Here is a 26,039-nt window from a genome sequence, read left to right on the forward strand (position 1 = left end):
CCCACTCAGTATTGTGACCAAGTTGTCTTGAATTCTGCAAGAAGTACAGAATTTACTATTTAAATAACAGGCTGTCACAAAATGCTACCTTTAAATTAGGATTTACAGATTTCAGCAGGTTTACATTTAAGTCAATTTTTATGTTGTGCAGCTGAAGGGGCAAACTATTGGAGCTGATGTTCTACCAGGAGAACAGTAGCCATGTGAGATCTACGACTGCAGTGCTTCACAGAGCGGGGAAAAAGTCACAGCTTAAGAGGATAGAAATGGAATGAAACAGAAGAGAAGCGAGTCACTAGACCTACTGTGTTGCACGTTCTGCTTCATCTCACAGCTTTTTTAATAATTAAAATTACTAACTTTATTGCTGTGGCAAACTGGAAATTGGAGTGTGGATTAAGCATTTGAATCAGGCCAGTCTAGAAGACAGAACAATACAGAAAGAAGCCTTGCCTGGATATTGTTAATTTGCCTTGGCAGCAAGTAAGAGACCAGCTTCAGGATCACTCACTGGTAACCTGTCAACATTTTTGCTCAATGGTTCTGACAAAGACAAAAAGGGGAAAACCCCAATATTAAGGAAACTTTACTGTAATCCACTTAAAAGTTAACAAAACAAGAGTTTTTTTGCATCAGTATGTATTTTCTGTACAGTAAGAATGAAACTCTAATGCCTGCCATTATTGATTATCTGCAATAGGTTCATATGTATTTACTAGGCTAACAACTGTCTTTTTAAGCCTAGACATGCATCCCAAATCTCTGACAAGTTCTGATACCCTTAATAAGTGCAAGCAGGTGCTTGGGAGATGAAACATTTACAAGCAGGGGCCTGTGAGATGAACCATTTACAGGTTGCCTGTGTCTATTAGACACATAGGTGCCAAACCAGAGATGAATTTTCTGTAACCCATTCAATTGTTGTACTTGAATTGGGTTAGGGAGGAACTCTACTTCACATGGATGGGGAGCCTATTCCAGATACGGGGTAGTCTCTGGGATACATACCTGTCTCTCCAGGAGGTTCTATTTATATCACAGGCAAGGTTTAAGTTTTAGAATTTGTAATTCTGGTGCTCTTTGTTTGGTGGATATGCTGGAGGTCCATCAGACTGGGGTCACAATGCTCTGTATGACAAGCATGGATCCCTCCTCAAAAGCCTGCAGGAGACAGAATACGGGGGTAGGGCCTTGAGGTGTTCTGCATAGGGCATTTTACCTATGCCCATATTATTTTAGTGAGCAACCTCTGTGGAAGTTCCAATTGTTGGAAATGCCTGGTTAGGTACATACCAAAGGGGGCACTGACTCAATGGTCTAATGAATGCCGAATACAGTGGAACAATGACTTCCTTGAACTTAGATGCCATACCTTTGTCTATAAGTTGTACAATATAGAATGATTTCCTCACTACTGTAAGGGCGTGCAGCCAATATGATAGTTACCAGGAAGGATGACTTCCCAAAGGATACTATTATGCATTTCTTGGCATTTAGTTTTAGTCCATGGCTCTGACACTAGCTGTCTGTCTGTGTCAGCCCTTAATGAAGAACATTTGCGGCAGTGTGGGATTCAATGGCAGCTCCTAATTTGTAATCTGCAAATTTTGTCAGCCAGAGACCACGGACATTGGCTTTGACTTCAGAGAAGTAAATGACAAAATGAGTGGTCCAAAGATCAATGCCCGAGGGACTCCACTTGTGACTGGCCTGTTTGTAGAGGAGGACTCCAATTCTAACTTCCTGAGTGCTGTCTGTGAGCCAGCTGGCTATCCACAGAGTGACATACAGGTTTGTACCTAACCTCCTGAGTTTATGAACAATGCCCGAGTGGGGTATTGAGTCAAATGCCTTGGCCAAGTCAAGGTGGGCAATGTGAACCATTCTGTCCTCATCCATTACTTTGGTGACCGTCTCAAAGAAGTCCACCAGGTTGAGTTGGCATGATCTGCCCTTGAAGAAACCAAACTGGGTTTGGGTCCAGTGTTTATTTCCACGGCTTTACATACAAGACTAGTGAGACTTGTGGGTCTATAGTTAGTAGGGTTTGTAGATGGCCCACCTTTGCAGAGTGATGACTGTTCCTGTTCTCCATTCATGAGGCATGAAGCCTGTTTGTAAGCTACAGTTAAATAGCAATTCCAGACGACCTGATAGGTCATGTTTCATGCTATTTAGAAGGCATTCTGAGATATTGTCTGGGGACATTGATGCAGTGTTATTTACCTTAATAGACAGCATTAAGGACCTGTTCCCTAGTGACACAGAGGAGTTATATTTGATGGTATTTCCTGAAGGAAGGTTGAGGGGGAGAGAGGGGTAAAGTTGGAGATGAATTTGTTGGCCAGTAGGTTTGCTATACCTTCTAGCTCAGTATAGGTGGCTCCATTTACAATGAACTCTGCACACAATTATGTACTGCTTTTGAGGTTCCAGACATAGATAAAGAATAACTTGTGGTTGTCCTTGGCCTGAGAAGCCAAACTAACCTCAAATTTGGCTTTGGTAGACTATATGTCCTCCGAGTTGTTTGTCTAGTTTAAGGAGACTGCTTTTATCCTGTTGGGTGTTGCACCTCGTAATTTTGCCATGATTTTCTTCTTTCTGTTATACAGCCTACTGATTTTGTGATTCCACTAGGGTGGCTTGTTATTTGAGTTAGTTCTCTGCTTCTTCCTGGTGGGTACAGCTGCCTCTACGCAGCTATTAACACTCTTGTACAGAGTTTCTGTGAACAGTTCTCCAAAGGCAGCAGTGTTATCAGGGTTTATGGAGCCTTGAAATTTTGTCAGGTTATCACTTAATAGCAGGAAGTTAGCCTTAGAGTAGTTCCTGAATATTTCAGGTTTAGCTGAGGGTCCAGGTTTTAGTTTTACTTCAAGGAAGGCCATTTTGTGGTCTGACCTTACCAGGTCAGAAATTACAGTAGGGGTATGCAGCACTCTCCCATATTAATGAAGACCAGATATAGTATGGTTGCACCCCTGGTTGGTGTACTGAATCTCATCCAGTCTGTTTGTGTTTACAAAATCCACAAATCTATGTGCCTATACATTTGGTGTTGTATAGGATTCCCAGTTAATAGTGGGGTAATTAAAGTCACCCATGAATCTAGACCAGGGTCGGATGGCGAGTGTTTCCAATAAATACATGGTGTGGGTTTACGGAGTCATAGTGGGGGACCTATAGCTCGCAAGGAAGTTGTACTGCATTTTGCCTTTGGTGATTTGAACATGGAGTAGCTCAAGTGCATTGTCCTCCTTGATCTACCAGAAGAAACATTTAGTAGGGAAGGAGCAAACACGGAAGGAAGAATCAGGGGCAGTTGAGAGGTATGATGTGATCAGACTATATTTGGGTACCTGTGGGCCAGAAGTTACGCTTCATTCTTTTGCATAGATGTACATTAGTTATCACAGAGTTTATACAATACGAGAAGTTGTGTCACTTAAACGATGAGGCAGTTGCAGTGTTTGGGGTGCACATTCAAGTGTGACACACGCATTCCTCGGGACTGGTCTGCAGAACTGGTGTTTACTTATGCAGCACTTTTAAGCTGCTTGTTGCATTTTAATATGTAAATAAGGGCACCAGACCCCCTCAGCATTATAGAAAAAGGAGAGGGTCTAAGGTAGCCTAAGAAAGTTTTAGCTGCCAGCCTGACTCAAGTCTTACAAGTTTTATTCCTACTGATGATGCAAAGGATACTCACAATAACAGGTCCATGCACCCTTATAAAGCAAAGTCATTAAAGGGAGAAAATATACACACTTGCAGTGTGTGTGTGTGTGTGTGTGTGTGCGTGTTGATATATTGTGACTAAGCTTGTTTGAGAGGGAGGGGGAAAAAAAGCACTGAGGCAATAAGTAAAGGTACTTAGAATTTTTCCCCCAAGGGTGTTTCTCTTTCTGAAATGTGCAGCAATTGTGGACATTAGCAGATAATGGATACTATACTAATGCAAGGTAAAGGGGAGCATCTACAGTGTAGAGCATAAGCAGTGCATTAACAATGTGGGAAGGATCCGCAAAGCATGGATCTGTGATCTCACGCCATGGCTCACATCAGCAAAGAAAGCACGTCTGTATACAGCTTGAGGCTGAAAACACATCCAGGAACCTCTGCTAAAACAAGCACCAACACAAACTTGGGAATATTGCACTACTCTGATGACACACTGGCGCTTCACAACTAAGACAAAAGCTGCATGCCAGCTTAAAAAATCCACCTTAGCTAGCCTCATGACAGAAATGAGGCACAATACATACAGAATCTATTATCTTTTACATTTTTTGGTTTTTGGCTGCTGCCTTTATTAAGCATTAACAGTAGAAAAATGACACTACCTCTCCTGGATTCAGAGAGAAACACAACTGTCTGGAGAACCTTACAAAGAATACTGCTACTACATAAAAACAGTACTGCACCACAGCTTTTTGGGAAACAAGGAATGGGAACTGCAACATTATGTTTCCACTACAACTCTACTGATGATGAGTGGCAAGCATGCTTTTCAAGCCACAGCCTGAACTCAGACGCATAACACTGACAAAATTTAAAGTAATTATCTATGGGATACATTTTCCTGAACTTTTAGGTGAAGTGTGGAAATGCTGTATTAAACACAGACCGTATCACATACTAGTGAAAAGCAGGTCTGCCTTTTAGAGGTTCATACAATAAGAACTTGAAAGAGCTTGCACTGTACCCTTTACACATGATAGTAATGAAGAGCGTCCCATGTGGTAGAGATAAAGCCATGCAAGTGAGTTTCTCTTCTTGCTTTCATGTAAGCAAAGCCTCAAGGCCAAAAAGAGGACACAACCCCAACCATGGAAACAATCTAAAAATACTGGCCACTCAGTGCACCAGTGGCTTCATAAGAATGCCCCTGCCTCCAACACACACACACACACACACACACACACACACACACACACACACACACACACACACACACACACACACACACACACACACACACACCAAAAAGAAACACTTTGCTGTTACAACTAGGCATAGCAGAACAGAAAGCGCAGGCAAAGTACAACTTGCCATATACACTAGATTTTTATTTTCATTTTTAAATATTAAACTTTTTATTTACTGCATCTTGGGACTTGATTTACTTTTGGATGCTTTGTTTTTGGCATCTCTAGTTTGTTACATTACATTTAAAAACATTAACATATTAGCACCTGTCAGATAAACAGTTTTGTTTACCTGACACAAGTAAAATGAAACTGACAGTATTGTAAACACAAACTTGAACATCATCGCCCAGTACTTTGTTTGCAACAAAAACACCCACATTCTACCTCCACATCCTCTTCACTTTTACCCAAGTTTCCCTGTTAAATCCAAGGAATTTCTAAATCCTCGCATTATCTATGCAGACATCATTTAGTAGTATGTACTATTCACATGCACCATTTAAGTTACATTTCATCCTCACTTATATGGCACTGTTTTAAAAACTACAGTTTCACCATAAAAAGTTAAGTAACAGTGCCAGTGGTGCAAACAAGCAACACACTCGCCTTTGATGCAGAAGGATGTGGGTTCTATTCCCACCCAGGTAGATGGACTGCTGGCAGTGCAGCATGCATAACTTGCAGTTCTCCAAAGTAAGTAGCCCTTTGGATGAGACATTAAATAGAGGTCTACACCTGCTCAAGTTTGTGGCAACTCTATGCAAATGATCCCACTGCACCTACTGAACAAAGTAGGGAAATGTCCCAGATGCCCTGGCCAAATTTCCCTTAGCAGTAAAAAGACCGCCACGTGTCTCCCCTGAAATGTGGGATGAACATGGTTAACAAAAGGATAAAAAAGACATTGTATTACAGGACAAGCGGTAAAAAGCCACTGCAGTACTTGGGCTAAATGCCAGAGGTAACAAACTGAACAGACCAGTACATATAAGATTATCAAGCAGCAATGTTTGGTTACATGACACTGAATATGTGATAACAACATCAACCTTTCTTACAAAAATGCTTTCAGAAACCTGCCACAACTGACTACTAAATCAGTGTTTATTCATTTAGTTGTATGTGTATTTCTATCCTAGAACATATTAACAGTACCTGAAATGTAAAAAGACCATTTATTGGTACTGCCAATTCCCATATTGTCCATATCTCATCTAATTATGCAGTGCCTTAATCAATCAGAATGATTGACTAAATTGACTTTTGAAGTGATATGATCACTCAAGAATGAGGTGTACTGTGTAAAGTGAGGGCAAGACAGCTTTAGAGTAAAATGTAAGCATCAGAGGCAAACAAAAATGTCAGCCCTGCATACTGACAATTCACATAGTCACAGTATCCCATTACAGTCCAGATATTTACCACACCAGCATGACTGCACAACCACCTGTCTCACTTCTATGTATGCTGAGTCTTTCTTCAACCTGTGGTATACAGTCTTTGTGCTTAGAGAGAGTCACTACCAGAATTTCCAAATGTTAAAGGCCGTTCTTATAATACAGCTACCTTTTTTCCTTTTGATTCCTTCTTTGTATTCACCAGGGTGTAGGAAAGGATGAGTGATATATTAAGTTATTCTAAAGAAATGTATCTATTAATGCAATAAGCTGCCTTCTAAACGTAAGAAACTGACCATTTTAAATGCCTATATGTTCATAAAGAATTCTTCTGTTGAAACTTTTCTTAGTTACATCACAGGATAACTGACAATTCAAGTAATTTCACAACATATCCTGTTTGAGACAATGTATTCGCACTTAAAGGGATACAATATTAACTTTGAAAAAGCATTCCAAAACAGCAATCACTCACCACACAGTTTACTGAGAAATCAGATGCCAATTTGTGACTTTGCATCACACTTTGTGCCAACCTGTATACAAGTATAAACAACTGCTTTGCAAGTCTAACACTATTCTTCTAAACAGTGCCTTTAACCCTAACTTTTCCAGTAGAAGTTGAAGTAAAAAGGTCAGCTATTCTGACTGATTAAAATGCCCAATCCCTCCCCCTTCCTTCAGTCTTAAGTGAGGAGGACTGGGATTTGAGCCACTTTCAAATGACCCATGCCAAAGTGATGAACTACCCAGTTATTAAGAGATATTGGTCTGAACTTGGCACCAGTGGAATATCAGATTAACCAGCAGCGTGCAGTGAGGGGGGCAATCAACCCCCCCCCAAGAAATAGACACAAGACCCTGCACAATGCAAGTAGCTCAACCATTTCATATTTTGTGCTTCCACTCACAATCAGATTCCCGAGTCTATATCATAACAGTGAATGCTAAAAATAGCGAACGCTGTTATGTCGAACTCAAATGTCCAAAATCTGAAAACAGCGAAGGAACGGATCAGTGAATTTTTCCCAGGGATACAGTCAACCCCCCCGCCAACTTAAATATACCAACTCTGAGATTACACCACAGTGGAGAAAACAGCAAAGCCCAGAACGGCCCAGCAAATTTTTCCCCCCGAGAAAAAAAAATTTGCTGACCCGTTCCTTCGCTGTTTTCAGCTTCTGGACTTTGAAGTTCGATATATCAGCGTTCGCTGATGTGATATAGACCCCAGATCCCCTACACACAATCCTTTTTGTAACACTGAATCTCATTCACAGTACATGAATTGGTGACCATCACTCCCATTACTTTTAATTTCTGGAATAATCTTGAAATGCAACTACACTTTTAGGTTAATAGACCCTTCACTACCTACTCAAACGGGAGTGTCCAGCCTACAAATACAAGTGTTTACTCTACCAGCATCCGCTCCTTGACATAAACAAAACAGTTCCCGTTATATTCTTTTTTTTTTTACATTTAATAAATAACATTTCATTTTTAAATTCTTCCCAGAGTCTACAACCTAAGCCTAGCACCCCACACCCTTTCCTTAACAGGGGGTTACAGAACATCTCTCTCATCCAGACTGCAACTCATTAAGTTCCATGACTTGGCAGCAGATAGCAAATTAAACATTTGGGACATTTCTTGGCACTTTTGCCCCAAACTTTAACAAGGGATCTACTGATTCACTACCGCATACGCAGTTGGAATGACACTGCACAATTCTGCGTACAAGGTCAGTACACAAAGTCAAAATCTAAGTTAAATTTCACTCAACTCTACAAACTAAGGAAAATACACGGAAGGAAAAGCATCCAGTTCTCAGAGGCTTGGCTTTACTGCATTAACAGCCCGGATGCACAGTAGCAAGGCCTGCCCACCACCAAGCACCAGTTGACGTGTATGAAAATCTATGAATACTCATGTCGATGTCTTCTTCGTCTGCATGAATATTCTGCCGGCATTCTCAGCATGCGGTATACAGATCCTGCAAACTAGTTATAATATCAAGAAATCACAGTTGTTCGGATTAAATAGTCTTCTCTTTAATAAAGATGCAAGGTGTGCACTCTGCTACAAGGAAATAAATTTTAAAAACAAAATGAAAGGAAAAGGAAAATGTGATGGATACACAGCACCATCATTATTAAAGACAAGAGTATTTCATCCGCGAGCAGTTATTTCTTTACAGTGTAACAAGCATATCAGGATCTGTAAAGCACATGAACAGTAGAAAAAAAGGTTGAACAGTGGCAAAACGAAAAGCCATGATGCTGTGTGCAAATTATGGTTGTACACAGTTGACGGGGACATGATGCATATGAGTAACCCTTTCCTCAATGTAGTGCGATCTTGGAGTTGGAATATATCATTTGGGGGGTACACCCTCCCATGTGGGGTATGTAGGGGGTCACAGCCCCCCCTCGCAAAAACAAAAGAAGCAAATTTGCCTGGCATGTCAATCATGTATCATTTGCATACGACATCATTACCATTTGCCATGTCAATAACTCAGGCCATGCACACTTCTACACAAAACTACTGGGGGTGGGTTTAATACAGTAATACACTGCCTTCTACAAGTTGTTGCCTGTTCTAGCATGAAATTATGAACAAATTAATTAGTGCACAGCACCAAAATAAAACAGGAGACAAAGTATTAAATATTTTTCATGCACTATTTCAACATGTCATTTTCAATTCCTACTTCCAGTTTTGACTCAGTTACTTCTCTGTAAGAAGCAATGTTGAATGTTCATCCTCTACTCTCAGCATACAGTTGGGCAATTATTTTTTTTCTGCACCCAAACACCGGTAAAGACAAAATGATAGCTCTGGTAACTACAGAATGTCTTGATGACTTGAAAAGGAAAAAAAATCCATACTCAAAATTTCCCTCTTTTCAGCAACCTGTAAATATTAACAATTAACACAAGCATACTCACACTAATAGACTTCAACCTAAGTTTGTATATCTCTGAAACAAATAGGGACTCACAAATGTCATTAAGTGCATACAATCCACAGTTTAAAATTTCTTACATGCCTTTGGCTTGGGTCATGCCTACAAGGTGTCTACTGTACCATGCTCAATAGCTGAACTTAGTCAATATTTAAACTGTAAAGCGGTTAAACAATAACAAATCTATCACAAATGCTCCTGAAGTCAAACAAAGACAACTGTATGCACATCATAAATGGCAACCACTTGAAATATGAAATTACGTAATATCACTCATGGGAAAAAATTAAAGCATAATAGAAGTCAACAGTGATAGCATATACTATAATGCTTCACTTAGGAGTCTTTATGCTCAATTATAGTTAGTGAAATTTACCGTAGTAACACAGCGATAAAACAAAAACAGAAACAGTTTGTGATTCTCAAAGATATTCCTTGAAGAACACACAGACAAAAATTAATAAATAAAGAAAAGCCAGTAGGTGGTGCTACAACTTCACAGTTTACTTCTGTAACACTTGAAACAGGATTGACTTTTGCCTGTACACCCTTCATGTCATGTCCTATTCAAGCACCCTGGATTCTTATCCCTCCTCCCCTTTCAGAGTCTGTGCTGAATAACAGACTGACCCTGAATGAATAAAAATTGCTGGCAAACAGCATGGACCAATCCCTTTCTCAGTGTTACATGTGACTGAGTTGTTCAGCTATTACAAAGTGGTCTGATTAAAGATGCTTGAAGACAATGGCTCAATATTTTTAATTTACTTCACTTAATTAGCTAGGATCTGGTGATCCTTTTCAAAGACGGCATGCTGTAAATAACGTAGAAAGGAAAACAATGTTCCATAATGAGAGTTTGCTATGAGAAAAGCAGCCACAAAAACAGGAAAAAACAGACAAGACACGCAGAAAGATTCAGGGAAACAAATACGAGTTTTAAACAAATAATGGCAGAATGACTTTCTAATTGCCTATTTACAGAGTCCCATACAACAGAAGTCCAAAAGGAGGAGGTCTTGGAAATAAAGAGGCATAGATGTGGTCAGCAAATTTTGTCCATATTTCAAAAAATATATCCAACAGCTACAACAAAACTTTTTGTGGGCAAACCAATTTCAATGAGATTACATTTACTGCATAACTGACTTGTATTCTCCTTGTTGAGATGGAGTCCACACAAATGGTCATTTTTTTTTCTCCCAGCCATCAAACCATTTTGCTTTCTAGTTCAGTAAATTTACTCATTTGTTAAGTAGATAAAGCTTTAGGCACAGGTGTTTCTTTACAAGTGTGTCCTAATAACAACAGTCTGACTAAATGATCTGCTTGGCATGCAATTATCCAAGCAGAAAGTAATGGTATCAAACCCATAACTACAAGACAAGAGCTCATTAGCAGCAAAAAGTTTCAATTCTCTGAGATGTACTGCCACACAGCAAGGGTACTGTAAAACATCCAGAGTACTGCAAACTGCAGATTCTGCGGTAGGCAATCAGGAAGACACAGCAATAAAAGTGGTTAAGTGAATCAGTGCAGTTACTCACAGAGCACTGGACTCAAGAACAAGAAAGTTATAACTGTAGCAATCAAGTAGCAGCAAACTGAAAGATAAGGCAGGCAGGAAATCCAAATATACAAAAGTTATAGAACAGGAAAGTAACAAGGTTTCCGTCCAATTGTACCACCCAATAATAGAGTACCTATCAAGTAAAGTACTCAGTTCTGTTCATAATCAGCAGTACTAACAATCATGATAACAAGGCAGATAAGTTCCCAAGTTAACAGATCATGTACTTTTATGCTGCTGCAATCTGTGAAGTTGTATCTATTTTTAAAACTGATGTCAGGTGGTGCAAAACTCAGACTGCAGGAATGTACCCGACCAGACACCACACATACCCTGTCTTATTTATGAACTATAACAGTGGGCTTCACAAAACATGTACAAATGTATAGCTATAGAAATGTCTGTGTAAGCAGCTGTTACACTGTATGATACAACTATGCTACCCCAGCCACACGTTAACGAACATGTTTACTTCAATAGTTACTTGGCAGAACTGGGCTGTACCTTATCAAACTTCGTAAGCTGTTTATCTTCAACTAACTTGTACACTCTAAAAGCCACCCCTACATGTAACAGTCACCAACATCTACATGTAGAATGTCAAACATCCTAATGGAAGATTTGTTAGGCCTCTTCCAGATAATTTGTACAGGAACCTCAAACAATCAGCAAAGGCAATAAAGGGGAGTTCACTTTTCAGTGAAAATGGATATTAAGCTAATACGTTACAGTGAGGACCCAGTCCCTAAAAAGTATACCTTAGGAGTAGTGTAGAATTACAAATGGTAAAGGAATAGAAGAAATTGAATGTCAGTCAAGTGATATCAGTGGTCAACAGCAAACACTAACTGAATACTGCGTTGTGTCACAAGAGCCATGAGCTCAAGGGACAAGGGACACTATTGTGTTACAAGAGCCAATAACTCAAGGGACATGGACCTTACCATATATCCCTACACAGCACTGATAATACTATACTTATCTGCATTATGTAATAAAGCCATCACCCAGGTGTAGATGCATCACTAAAAGAAAAAGCAGTTTGAAAATTAGACTAGCTTATGGCTGGATATGTATCCCTCAAAGATAACATATAAATTCAAAAGATTCTGCGAGGACAAGCAGAGGAACAAAACTTCCAGAGCAGGACACAGTACGTAGGAAGGGATACAAATTCAAAATGAAATGTAGCAATGTATCGTCACAGAAAGGAATGCGAGACTACGGAAGTTGAAGCAATGGAAAAAAGTCAAATCTGAGTGAATAATAAAAATTTACAACTTCAAATACCAAATGTACCTCTCCCTCACCCAGATGCACTGCAAGACCAACCACTTTTCTATCCGTACTCCTACCGCAAGTCACCCAATGGTCTCCCAAGAAAAAATATTTGAAAGGAACAGTAAAAATATACATTCTCCCTGGCCAGGTAAAGATTACAAAACACAGCAAGTCCCTACATGTCATTTCTTCTTGGCCTTTTTACAAAGCTGCAGACCGCAACTCTATAATGCAAGGCAGCAAGAACAAAAAGCAGCAATACAAAAGAAATAAACTGAACGGGGAGAAAGAAAATCAGCACAGTTTACTGAGCCTGAGCCAACAAGGGTTATTTAACTTGTACAGAAACTGACAGGTACTCTGCACAAGGCAAATATGAGCAAGAGCTCTACCTCCTTATTAGCCAGCTCTACATCCTAGTAACTCCCATCTAAAGATCCAGTGCTAAACAAATAACCAATACTTCATTTTTTTTCATGTTAACCATGTGTCAGAATGAGGAAGTCTTGCTTCTACAGACGCTTTCTACACTTTTAGTGGAAAGTGGACTGCGTCAAGCAGCACCAGAAAACAGAAAAAATGTAAAATGCTTTAGGAGGTTTGTCCATGTTAGTCATCAGTTAGCCCCACCCACATGCATGACTACAGTTTAAGGGATTGAGAAGTGGCATGAATTAGTCTCAGCCTATCACAGACAGTTTCCACACAACTTGTCAGATTTCAGAGTCCAAGAACTGCAGCCCTTTCATTCTCCAATGTAAATACGCAGTTCCCTGCACGTCAGCAAACACATCATTCTAGAACATGATACTACAAGTACTACTGAAGCACTGCTGCACTGCCATCTCCAGTGCCTGTAAATACAGCTTTACCAAAGGAAAAGGAAACACGCAAAACTTATTTTCCACTCTGCAGCATACATATTTTACTTTCCTTTGCAGACAAAGTAGATGCACCTGTAACTACCCATCCAGAGGTGTTAAACACCATGACAATCTATTATTCTTATGCCAGCTCTGATCAGATATCTTTGTCAAAGATACATCTAAGACTATAAAGTGCTTCAATGCCAGACACCCCTCCAACACCTCTGAGCTGGAAACTTCTGGGCAAATAGTACCCTTAGTAATGCCTTTTCTAATCACAATATAACTAAACACAGGTTGATTCGGGTGAAAAACACTGAAGACAGAATGAAACAAGAATTTCACTGATACTTTAACCATAACTTAAGTTCTTCCTAAGGAAAAAGCTGATGACTTCTGTTACTTTTGTAAACAGCAAAACATCCGCTAAGCACAAGTGCCGCTTTTCAGCGGTAATATTAATTTGAGGAAAACAGCAATGTCAGAGGAGGAAAAAAAAATCAAATGTTTACACTATGTGCTAACATTAAAGCCAATATTAATTGAAAAGGCAAAGAAGCTTTAATCAGGAGACTGAACAACTGAGGGTGCTCTTGCTTTAACAGCAACAAAGCATAATGTTCCTAAAAATGTCTATTTAAGGTTACTGTTAACTAAATCCATCAGAAAAAATGCAAGGTCTCACACCATGTATGAACAGATTTTGTCAAGCTTATAACATACAAAATGATATAATTTTTTAAAGAAAATATAGGCTCCTCCAATAGGGATTTTTTAAACTGTAATATCACAAACACAAGGACAAAAGTAGTCATACGTTGATTAGGTACTGTGTTACTTTTCAAAAACGTTTCCCCCCTTTCCTTACATATTAAAAGCATTGCATATCTAGGCAGTACGGTGGCTTTTTAGTAAATTCTTCACTTTTCAGTTCCAGGATTCATGGTTTAATTTTATCTTCTTACTTATTGTCCGTGTGGCATTTGCATGTTCTCCTTATGCCTAGGTGTTTTTATTTTTGGGTGGGGGGTGCTCCAGTGTCATCCACCTCCCAAAACGCATGCTGGATGATTGGCTATACACTCCCACACACATTGTGTTTGCCCTGACACTTGTTTCCCAGGCCATGAAAACTGCGCACCAAACACCATGCAGCCACATAAAAAGTGATGCACTCATTGATGAATAACACAATTTTCTTAAATCACCACCAGAACTACCTATTAGCATTTCCTTCCTGCAACTGATTTGAGAATAAAAGGGACATCATTTCAGAGTGGGATGTCACACAGTGCCTTCTTCCTCCACAAAGGTTTTCCAGCTACAGATGCATCATCAAGAGGCAAGAGTTAACATCCAATACCATTGTGGAAGATAGTTGGCCTACATGAAGATTGCCCTGCTGGTCAATGTAACATCACAGTAGTAGTAAAACAAGTAACTCCTTGCCATGGAGCATCCACATTAAAAGTAATATTCTGCTAGATTTTCATTATGAGCTCAAGATTATTTCCCTAAAATAGACCCACACATAGCTTCTGAAAACATATTAAGATCGACTGATGAAAAATTGTACAAACAGCTAATTGCATGGTAAAAACATGCATTTGGCCTGTTGCCGTGGCATCTATTTTAATTCTTCTGAACAGTAGTTGAGTAGTTAGTAATCACTGCCTCATAGCTCCTGGCTCTTTGGTATATTCCTTGGCTTGGGTACCCTGGTTTCCTCCCATGTGCAAAGAAATGTTAATCAGGTGAATCTGCAGGCCTTTACACTGTCTGCATGTATGTGTGCACGTGTGTGTGTGTATGTGTGTGTGTGTGTGTGTGTGTATGTGATACTGCGATCTTGCCCTAACATAGCCCCTGCTTGACAGGATAGGGTCTGCTTTTCCTATGGCTCTGAATAAGTAAAAAGTTACAAAGTTAAAATCAAGTGATAGAGGGTGAATTAACAAAAGAGCGAATTAATCAGATCAGACATCATCATAACCACATATGCAGGTGTCATATCTAAAAGAATAAAAGCTGTAAGGCACCAAAGAAACATTTCAGACTTAAAGAAAAAAAAAATGCATGACAGGTTAAAACTCTGTCATGCAAGGATTTCCCACTCCTGACATGACAAAGCAGTGTATTTCAGTTGCTGCAGCCACTGAAATATAAGATTTTCTATAAACCAAATACTGCTTTATGTATACGGGCCTTACACTTCCCAAAACTTTCTACCTTCATCTGACAGCACAGCTCCTCCTCTTTGTGAGAACTGGTACTGCAGGCAGTAGAGCTTACCACTACATACTGGTATGTCCAAAATTAAATCCTTCCTTTCCTATGTATTCTTCAAATTTCTGCTACTCTGTAGTGACATTCACCCTAATCCAGGTCCCAGTTTCACAGCCTCCCCATCCCTAACCCAAACTCCAGCATCACACAATAAATTTTTTTATTTATTTATTTTATTTTATTTTACATTTGTTGACCGGGCTAGTCCAGCTGGATACATATCCATTTTCAGCAGAGGCCCGGGGAGAAAAGCTCCTCGAGAGTACAAAACAATGTATGACGTTAATCAAATAAAAACAGTAAATAAATTCACAGTTTAAGAAATAGAAGTACTATATACAATTTAACTATTTTATGCAAAAAAGAACATATTGAAATAAATAGTTGGGTAAAAAGTAAGTAAATAAGTACAGTACAGGAACATGCTAGAAAGAGGTGTGTTAACATAAGATACTAGAGTGACAAAGAGAGATATTAAGATATAAGAGATAGTCCAAATTAGTTAAAAGACAAGTTCAGCTTCTGGATTCCAGTATGCAGGTAGATTATGCAGACATTAAGATTTAGAAATTTAGTGAGAAGACAAGAGTTGTTAGTCTGGGTTAAGACAGGTGCATAGCCAATGTGTTTTAAGGTAGGATTTAAGCCTGATTTTGAATTGCGTAAGTGATGGTAGTGAGGTTAGGTCGCTGGGAAGAGAGTTCCAGGTTTTACCAACGGTGTTAGAAAATATGTAAAATATAAGTAGTCTTTGCAATAAAGTGACCGAATTACATGCTTGGATAACCCTACAATCCCCTGATATATTAGTAATTACTGAAACTTGGTTCAAACCACACAGACGTACTTCTCCCAGGTTTCAGTATGCTCAGAGCTGACCGAATCAAAAGAAAAGAAGGTGGTGTAGCCATACTCTATCCAAACTCCATCTCTTTAACGTCTCATAATCATCCTATACCTTCCTTTGACAAATCCAAACTTATTATCTCCTATCTTAACTTAAATAATCATAAAATCCTCTACATTATTGCACTGCAAATACCCATGGCAACAATCTATCAACTCTTGAAGATATCCTATCCTGGATGTCAACCAATATTTCTCTAGAAACTGCAATATTAAGTGATGTCAACATCGACTGGCAGAAACTTAACTCCTAATTCCCTGCAAACAGCATTAACCTCTTTTGGCTTTTCATAACTCATAATTCACCCAACCTATACCAACTCATCATACCAAGAATGGTCAATTATAGACTGAGTTTTGGTCTCCCACCAAAGCAATTTTATTCAGTTGGAAATACTGCCAGACTCTAGTAGCAATCACCACCCTAGTTGCACAACTAGACCTGTCACTCACCCGTGCAAACATACTTACAGGACAGTACGCAACTTAACCCACTTCAACCCTCAGACTTTTACAAATATATTAAATACTCTTAGCTGGTCTTTCCTTAAATACTTGCCCCTCAGCAGTCGAAGAATTCAACTCTATATTCCTAAACGCAACAGGTTGGCTCCTGTCAGAAAGAAACAAATAGTCAAAACTAACTATTCTCCCTGGCTGTCAATACCAGATCCCTTATGCAAAAAAAGGGATAAGGCTGGGTGCTACTCAAAGCAGAAGGCACAAGAAAATCTACAACACTTTAGAGAATTGCATAATCTAGTAAAGAAATAACTTAAAAATAAAAAAAAAGATTCTACACAAACCCACAGGATCAGCACAAAACTAGTCCAACAGGATTCTGGCAAACAATCCATAAAATTTTATACCTTGGAAATCATTCTTCCTATTTACCCTTCAGTGGCAGAACTTCTTCTGATATAGCATCTCAGTTTAATTCTTATTTCATCAACAGCATAGCTTCCATTACTAACAATTTCTCAGAATCACCTGCCACTCTCTCGCCCTCCTACTAGCTGCATCTCCACATTTTCCCTACAACCAGTACCCACATTCTTTTAAATCCCTACTGAGCAAACTCAAACCTTGTTCTCCCTCTGCTGATGATCTTCCTAATGAATATCTAAGAATGTCAGTTGACTCAATAGCCTACCCAGTTTCTACACTCACTAATAATCTACTAAGGAAGCCTATGTCTCCACCCTGTGGAAAAGTTCTTCATCCTTCTTCTCCACGAATTGGCACTTCCATAGAAATATCTAACTATAGACCTACAGCTATTCTTTCTCCTTCCAAAATTCTAAAAAAATGTATCCACAAACAGTTTCTTCAATACCTACTTGACAATAAACGTCTTTCTCCTACCCAAAATGGATTCAAGCCTGCACATAGTAATACCAAAGCTCTATTATCCTTCACTGATGCAGTCAAAGCTCGAGCTACAGGTAACTTTGTCTCATCTCTATTTTTGGATCGATCTAAAGCTTTTGACACTGTTTCTCAGCCCAAACTCTTGTCCCAACTATCCTTTCTTGGCTTAACCTAAACTACCTTACAATAGTTCACCAGTTCTCTCTCCAACATATATAAACCAGTTAAATGGAATTCCAATTTCTCTCCTTATTTACCAGTCAGCACTGGGGTACCTCAAGACTCAGTTCTGGGTCCACTCCTCGTCAACATTTTTATCAATCATCTCCACACTTCCACTAAACAAGCAACCCTTATGCAATAGATCAACGACTCCGCTTTAATCTGCTCCTCTAACAATTTTACCAAACTTCAAAATATAACTCAAACTGCATTCAATTCCATTGAGTCCTAGCTCACCAATAACCATCTCCTACTCAATCCAAACTTCTGTTATTCTTACCTAAAACAACTTTCCCCTAATAACTCCAACTTTACAATTACTTCTCTCAACAATACTGTAATAGATCTTGTCTCACACACCAAGCTGTTGTAACAACTGTCAACAACCTTAAGTTTGACTGCATATTAATAACAGCTGAAGAAAGACCCATCAAACACTGGGCATGTTGCATAGAGCTAAAACATTCATCACCAGCTCCACAAAAGTAGCTCTTGCCACCCCTTATCTCTTACCATCCCTTCTATATGCTCCTCCTACACTAACTAATCTTCACTCTTCCCTTAAAGTAAAACTCAGTTAATGCTATACATAAAATGGCTAAGTTTGCCACTGTTCAGCCCCTCAAATCAGACCACTGCTCTCCACTCAAAAACCCCAAATTGTCTCAAACTCCCCCTCCTGCTGACTCTTAATCAGCTAATGTTAACACACAAAATACTGTACAATTCCTCATTTTCACAAATAACCTCTATACTACTTTGACATTATCTTCCATCTCGTGACTTGTGTTCTTCTCACAAGCATCTCCTATCTATTTAGAAACTTCAAAGGTCAAATGGTGTTTGTCTGTATTCACACTGTGTTGACAAGACCTGGAACAGTAGTCATGAACCAATCAGACTGATACCTCACTACTATGCCTTCAAATCCCGACTAATAGAACATCTGCCCAATTCCTGGATCTGCTTATGCTTATACCATCTTAGTACTCATCACTATTCACATATCCCAATCCCTCCGCACTACACGCTCCAGAGACCTCAACCTCATTACCACAACCAAGAGAACAAGCTGGAGGGACAGGTTCATAACCCAGAGACTGCCCATACCATGCATTCATACATACATTCATTAGCACTCTCCAAGAAAAATTTGATGAGTGGATGGGAAATAGGAAATACACCCCAGGGATCACTTCTGTGTCTCTGCTCGACAGTGGCACAGGAAAATAACTTTCTTGGGTGGCGTAAGCCAGGGAACCTTGTTGGCTTACATAGGCCCTTGGGCTGATAGCCTAGTACCTACCTATGAACATATGAATAGACTTCCCATACATGTCAAGCGGAGCGGCTCACTGGCTGTCTTCAAGAAAAATCTTGATGAGTGGGTGGGAAATAGAAAATTCACCCCAGGGATCACTCCAGTGGCTCTACTTGACAGAGGCACTGGGAACTAAGGTCGTGTGGCATGATGCCAGGGTAATCCTATGGGCTAGGCTTGTAAAGGCTCCAGGGCCATTAGCCTATTACACACCTATGAACACATCACAGGACTTACTGTTGACTCAACTTACTACCCTCCTGTTGTTCTGAATTGTATTACAGTACTTACTCTTGACCCAACTACCCCTCCTGCTTTACCCTCCTTCCAAACCTTATCCTTCAGTAAACCTTAACTACAATATATGTTTTTTCTTCCCTCATTCTTTGTCTATCCAAAACTATCAATTTGTTTCTCTGCTATACTGTTACATGGTACTTGCTTTTCTCCCCAGGCCTCCACTGAAAATTGGTAAACTTTAACCCAGTCAAACTTTTCTGGTTACCAAATGTCAAATAAAATACAATAAATATGAATATAAAGATTAAACAAATACATATAAGTATATTGCATACATATGTCTGGAAAACATAGATATACAAAGATTTCAGACTGCATTCAGTTTAGATGCCTTGACTGTATATATAGCTGTATTATAATTAACACAGTGGTAGTGTGTGGGGTAGGGGTGTAGGAGGGCTTGTCCCCCAAGGGAAAAAAAAGTGTTTAATGTTCTATTTTTCAAACATTTGCGTTTGACAAATGTCATGACTGCTTCTGTGTACATACACTAGATAGCACACACATACGTATAAAATAAGTAGACAGCTTGTAACTTCTGGTATGAGAATTTGTACCTTCTCTCAGCTGGGTAAGCAAGCCACCCCCTCCCAACAAAGATAAAAAAATAAATGCATACATTAGCAAGTTACACAGACATCGATTCATCTACAATAACATTTTGCTATATAGAGTTCCTTCTAGCACACTCCTTCAGTATATTTATGACTCACTGGCACTGCCATATACCATTGTTACCAATTAAATTTAATTCCAAAATGTACAACGGACAGAATTAGACAGTCATCCCAGTCCTTCCCCCAGCAGTATCAGACTGTTACTGTAAAACTCAGTGTTCTGATTGGAGTACTGGAAAAGGAGACAAGGCATTTCTTAATTATGTGTGTTTCTAATGTCCTTGTCAGTCACCTTCACAGTCAACTTGGCCCAGTCAACAAAAGTAACTCAGGCCTCATGTAGACTAATATCAGGAATACATAAAAGGAAGTCAAATACAATAAAAGGGATGAGCGAAGTTATATTTCAACAATTACAGTGCTTTTCAACGAAATGAGCTTAAAATATCCGGTTCACTGTGTGCCAGAAAGTTGCAGGGTGGTGGTATGAGAAGAAGAACGCTGCCTACTCCCAGACTCGTCTCTCTTAAGGGGAATCTTTCAAGTCTTCAAGAATATTCATCCGTAAGAAACACACTGTGCTGCGCCACAGTATTCTAGCAGATCTCTATGAATTAGTGACCTGACAGATACCACCATCAAAAGACCGCCTGAATCTCCGTACTTCTATTTTTTATAACTTTGCGAAACAGATTAGGTAATTACCCGAAGCCCCCCCCCCCCTCAAAAAAGCCCACTTGGCTCAAGACATAAATGAACTTGTTAACCTTCTGAGGAAAAATCTACTCCGTTTAAAAAGAAAGCAATGCTGAATTCGAGAGGGGGAAAATCATGACAGCTGACTTGTATGGTACGCACTCCAAGTCTGCGTCGTAAAAAGGTTAGTGTGTAACCAGTCTCGAACCCTTCACCTTCTATTTAAAGTCGTGCCCGGAAGTCTGCGATTGTAAATACGCAGTAAAATCAAATGCTTGTCGGGGTCACCAGTCCAAATTGTTGTTCACTGGACCAGTTTTTTAATGTTAAATCTTCTTGATGAAGAGTGAAAGATTTAAAACTAATACACTGGGATTACCAACACTATGCTGTCAAAACCAGCGCATGCTAGCGCCCACATTAGGAATTACGGGGGGGGGGCATAAAACGCTGCACTTGTCTTATTTCTTTGAGGCAATGCTCCTCAATTCGTTAATTTTGACACCCGTTTTTAACTATTACGATTGGGGGGCGGCAATAGCCTGCCCAATCACGCAGTAGAATTACGCAATAGAGACTATACACGAACAGGCGACAACCCACGGAAGAACACAAACACACATACTCCCACGGAAATACATGCGCGCACACACTTAGCAACACTGCGGCGCCACAGTGTGCAGTTTTCATCCAAACTTCATCGCGATGAGGGGCATTTAGTAGCATACGTGTCCATTGCTTAAGTATAAGTGACAAGGGCTGTTCGCAAAAAAATAAAAACGGGACTCAAGGGTTTATATCTAGAATCAGCTGCTGCTACTAACTTTAACGTTTGGCATAATAACAGACTAATAATTCCATGAAGACAAATACGTATCACATTTTAATTATTACCTTTATTTTGACTGTATTCCACCAGCTTTACTCAACAAGTTTCAGACTTTTTTAAAGAGGGACAGAACACTGAGTCAATCAAAATCTGGGACGTCCATAAGACTCAGGGACAACAGAGAAATATACTTTATATAAAAAGTGCCTGTATTTGACGCTATTTAGCGGGCGTAAATTATACATTACTTCTAATAACACACAGCAAAATTATAGAAATGAAGACTAAGCCGAGCTAAATAAAAAGTGACAGCGAAAAAGAGAAAATACGGTTATGCTTTTAAACCGGAATGGATTGCTGCATCTGATCGGGTAGTCTGCTAGCACAGGCCAAAAAGAAGTATGGCTGGGGCATACCTCTTAACCATCCCAGGTTATGATTTTAGCACAGCATTTTGTTCCGACCCCCCCCCCCCCCCCATGTAGTGAATTAAACTCAGTAATGACAGTCTCTATAACGACTTGTTTTACTTCAAAATGGATGTCAGTTCACATCCCTTTATTTGTCAACATTTCAAGTTAATAATGCAAAAAATAAAAACATGGGGATTGGATCCATAGTTCTCACCATATTTTCTCAAGAGGTTGACTACATAATTATGGACAACTGTCCTAAAACAGGCGGTCTTTTTGTTTAAATATTAGCAATACTGGTCTTAAAAGTTTATATAAGAAGCTTTGATTAATCAGCATTTTCTAAATTAAAAGAAGTCAAGTCACTTTACTAACATTATTTGTTGATAGCAACCACAAGTTTCTCCTGAAGAATCAAATTTTAAGAAGGGAATATCAATTTTTAAGCTAGACTCAGAGACGACCCTAAAAAATCAGCGACAGCGTGAGATAAGTTGGAACGATTTTGTGGTGGCTTTCACTGGCTGGGAGTGGAAGGCCTACAGATAGCAAGTTAAAGTGTGTGCTGGACTAACTCCATTACCATTCTAATCACATCTACACATGCCACTATGCCCCCTTCCTCTCGTTGCTGTCCCTCTACCCTCCCCCTCCCCAGTATCTATGGCAATGTCTAATTCCACGAGAGTAGTTTTCCATTCACTGAACGCCTGAAAAGCATACCACCCAACTTGCATAAAACTGTTTTATCAGTCTGCCGCCATATTCCATGACACTACACTTCTCAGCAGGTACCATACCATTTTTATTTCATTTCAAATTCTTTTAAATCACTATAAAATGACACTGAAGGAAATCATCGTCAAGTTCATTCACCCAGTGAAATGATGCAACACTTAGCAGTAACCCGTGTAGTTTCAGTTGTTTTATATTTCCTTTGCAACTAAAAGAAGCAAGTCCATTTAAAAACAATGAATCGTGCCCGGTCCCATCATCTTTGTACTTTGACAATTCCGGTGACATTCGGACAGGTGCAAATTTCCCCTTCTCACCACAAGTTGTCTTTTCTTTCGTCTAGCAAAATATAGGTGATCTTTAATGACAATCAAAATACACGATGTGCTATTTTACTGCGTTATGCATACCCTACCTCATCATTTGATTTCACTTTCCAAGAGGCACACATCACACTGCCAGGCGGCTCAAGCATTACTTACTGGTACTTGATAAGAGCTTTCGGACTCCTCAGCGTGCAACCGCACACATCTCTACAATACGCACATACAAGACTGTTACGGTTTATGTTTAAAAGTAGCATTAAAGACAAAACTACAAATACACGGCCGTGCAGATAATTATAACACGGCATGCACTGCTGTCACACCGGCACCATGCATCCACTCCCCCACCCCCACTCTAATACGCGCGTCACTGTAGGCCGGGGTCCCTTTCCTCCAATCAGCAAACCCTCGGTTGAAATAATGATGAAATTTCAAATGCTAACATAACCAACCAAGCACAAAATGGCTTACTGCCCTTTTAAGTTCTCGGATATAATAAGTGTAAAATAAACAGCTGTTATAGTTACACGTATAAATGCATAAGTACAAAAACAGTGACACTGGAAATACTGCATCTAAGTGAAGACAGAAACTGAAAGGCGTATATAAGAAAACGCCAAGTAATCGTCAGCAGCCAGCTACTGAAACCAGATGGCACGGAAATAATTTTCTTTTAAGTTTGCACATGTGGTTGTGAGTAGAACCTGCAAACCTGACCAAGATGTTCAATCTGAGGTCAGAAAAATATATACTTATATCTTGAAACGTAACCTCGGCTTGTATGCATTAGACATCGTAGCACTGTCTTTTTCTAGAAATCACAGCAGAGATTCTCAGGACTGAAGGTCTTCATGCACCAGTTCCTACACAATCTGTAATAAGGAATTTCTGTATGTGCAAGTTCAGTTACTTAAGTGCCTTTAAAATGCCTACAATTATGAAGAAAACCACAATCTAAGTAGAACAAGGCTAATCATAGGAGAAAAAATACACCCCTATGCCAAAATCATAATTCTTAATACTACTACCAACAACAGTCGAATAAGACATTATACAAGTTGCAATCAAATGCTGTGAAAGCTTAAGTAACAAAACAGCTTACGTTAGCACAGAAAATGAAAAGCCCCGTCAGCACCAATTCAAAGGCCACCACACAAATGTTCATGATGAGGACGGAAAAGGTGCTGGTGCTGAAGCTGGTGGGCTGTGGGAATTGAACCCGCTTGCTTCAAGAAGTATAGAGCAGAAAATCCCCCCAAAATTATTTCTGGGCACTAGGCAGCAGCACTTGGATGTAGTGATCAGAAATCCAACAAAGAGCAGCCCAGGAGTGGTGACAGCGCGCCTCTGGTATGTAGGTTCAGTGCAGTTTGCGGTTTTGATACTAGCAACGTCTCCTTACAAATCCACTGCAGATCCAAAGCTACGACGGCTTCATGGTCTCCCCTGTACCGGATGCTAGAGGTTCACGAGAAGATTCAAAGCGGCGTAAACCCTTTAAACTGGAGGTGTATGTCTTAACAAGAAAGTACAAAAATCTCAGCTAGGCACTTTTGGGGAGCCCATCCACTGGCTCCTTTTGTAATATATATTGCCTTTTATAGACCAGCCAATAACCTTCAGTTATTAACTTTTTTCAATCCATTCTGTATCTTTATTCCAAAGTTCTTGATGACCAGATTCTACCTAATGCAAAAGTATCCCCACGATCTCATTTAAAATAATTTAGCTATGGCACGCAAAACCTTTGACAACGTTAAAAGCGTGGCTAGGGTTTCCGAGAGAAGGAAGCCGGCTTTTACAGAAAGCGAGTTTGAGCTTCTTTCTACCTCACTATTCAGATCTTGCAGTTCGCAGGTGAGGGCTGATTATCTTTTGGTTTTGCAAACGAAAATAGTCGATTGCGTTCCAGTAATATTCTGAAGTTCTGTTAGTGCTACTACGAAGCGTCTCACAAGATTTTCCTAAAATAGATTTTTAGTTACCTACAACATGTGTGTTGTAGATAACTGCAACATGCATGCTCAAGTGATCGGCCCCAGCTCACTACTGAGGACGAATCCTGTGGGGGAAGGCTTGTCACTATCTCAAGGCGGAGCTAAAACATGCCCTCCCTCTACACACCCCTGCATGTCACGTGTTCCGGATAATAAAAGAGGTAAACGTCTATTTTAAATTCGTATAGCGCTTTTGCATTTGTATTGATCGTGTTCTTGTGACAAACTGGACATGCCAAGGGAATAGGCATAGTGTCCGATACAAGCAAAAGAGTTATAAAACGAATACCATCCGTGTTTTAATACATTTGCCGTTTCTGAGTTTGTTATGCATTTTATGACTTTGGCACATATTCTGAAGCCAGTGAGATGGGCTTGTGCATTTTTATGGGAAAGGCCAAAGGTAGCATCTCAGCTTCACTACCGAACAACTGAAGTATGTATAGTCAGTGTCACTGAGTGGTAGGCCTTACTATGCACACATGCCCATGTTCCACCATGCCTGTGTGGCGTACGGCAAAATTAACCCCGTACGTTTAAAATGATAGCGCTTTCCTTTAAAATTAGTCACATATAAAATTACATTATTGTAAACAAGACCTTTTTTCGTGTGTGTGCCTGGATAACAATCGGGGAGCTACTGTTTTACAGCAGTGCCCAACCTTTTATCTCCAGAATGAGGAGCATTAGCTCTCATAAGGTGGAACAATTAGGAAAATGTGGAACACCTACTAACGGCTTACTAACAACTTCAAGTATAGGAATCTCACAGAATAGTTGGCATTTTTCAGTTTAAAAAGTTCATTAAATAGTACCAAATCATATTATTCCATTAATCATGTACATCAGTTAAAAATCCTAACACTGAATATGATACATACCTTACAATGTGGAACTTAAAAAAAAAAATGAGCTTCCCAAGACCCAAAATGAGGAATGTTCTGTAATTGGGTACACTTTCCGTCAGCTTCCATATAAAATCTGGGCAAAGGCACTTTAAG

The 26,039-nt window shown here is 39.6% G+C and overlaps 1 protein-coding gene across 4 annotated transcripts in view; it reads right to left on the bottom strand.

Annotated features, from left to right (window-relative positions):
• The window catches only part of VEGFA (vascular endothelial growth factor A), a 59,715-nt gene extending 34,634 nt beyond the window's left edge, over window positions 1-25,081 (bottom strand). For 3 of the 4 annotated variants that reach the window (XM_044060634.1, XM_044060652.1, XM_044060625.1), the window contains exon 1: window positions 24,144-25,081. In XM_044060634.1, the coding sequence (XP_043916569.1) occupies window positions 24,144-24,206 (63 nt within the window). In that variant the 5' untranslated portion in view covers window positions 24,207-25,081. Of the gene's footprint in view, window positions 1-23,197; window positions 23,374-24,143 lie in introns of those variants that run through there. The other variant, XM_044060642.1, reaches the window with a different exon arrangement.
• Window positions 25,082-26,039: the final 958 nt, after the last annotated feature.

The sequence above is a fragment of the Protopterus annectens genome, chromosome 1.part0 (genome assembly GCF_019279795.1).
Source record: "Protopterus annectens isolate FY-2018-M chromosome 1.part0, PAN1.0, whole genome shotgun sequence".
In the NCBI taxonomy this organism is placed as follows: domain Eukaryota; kingdom Metazoa; phylum Chordata; order Ceratodontiformes; family Protopteridae; genus Protopterus; species Protopterus annectens.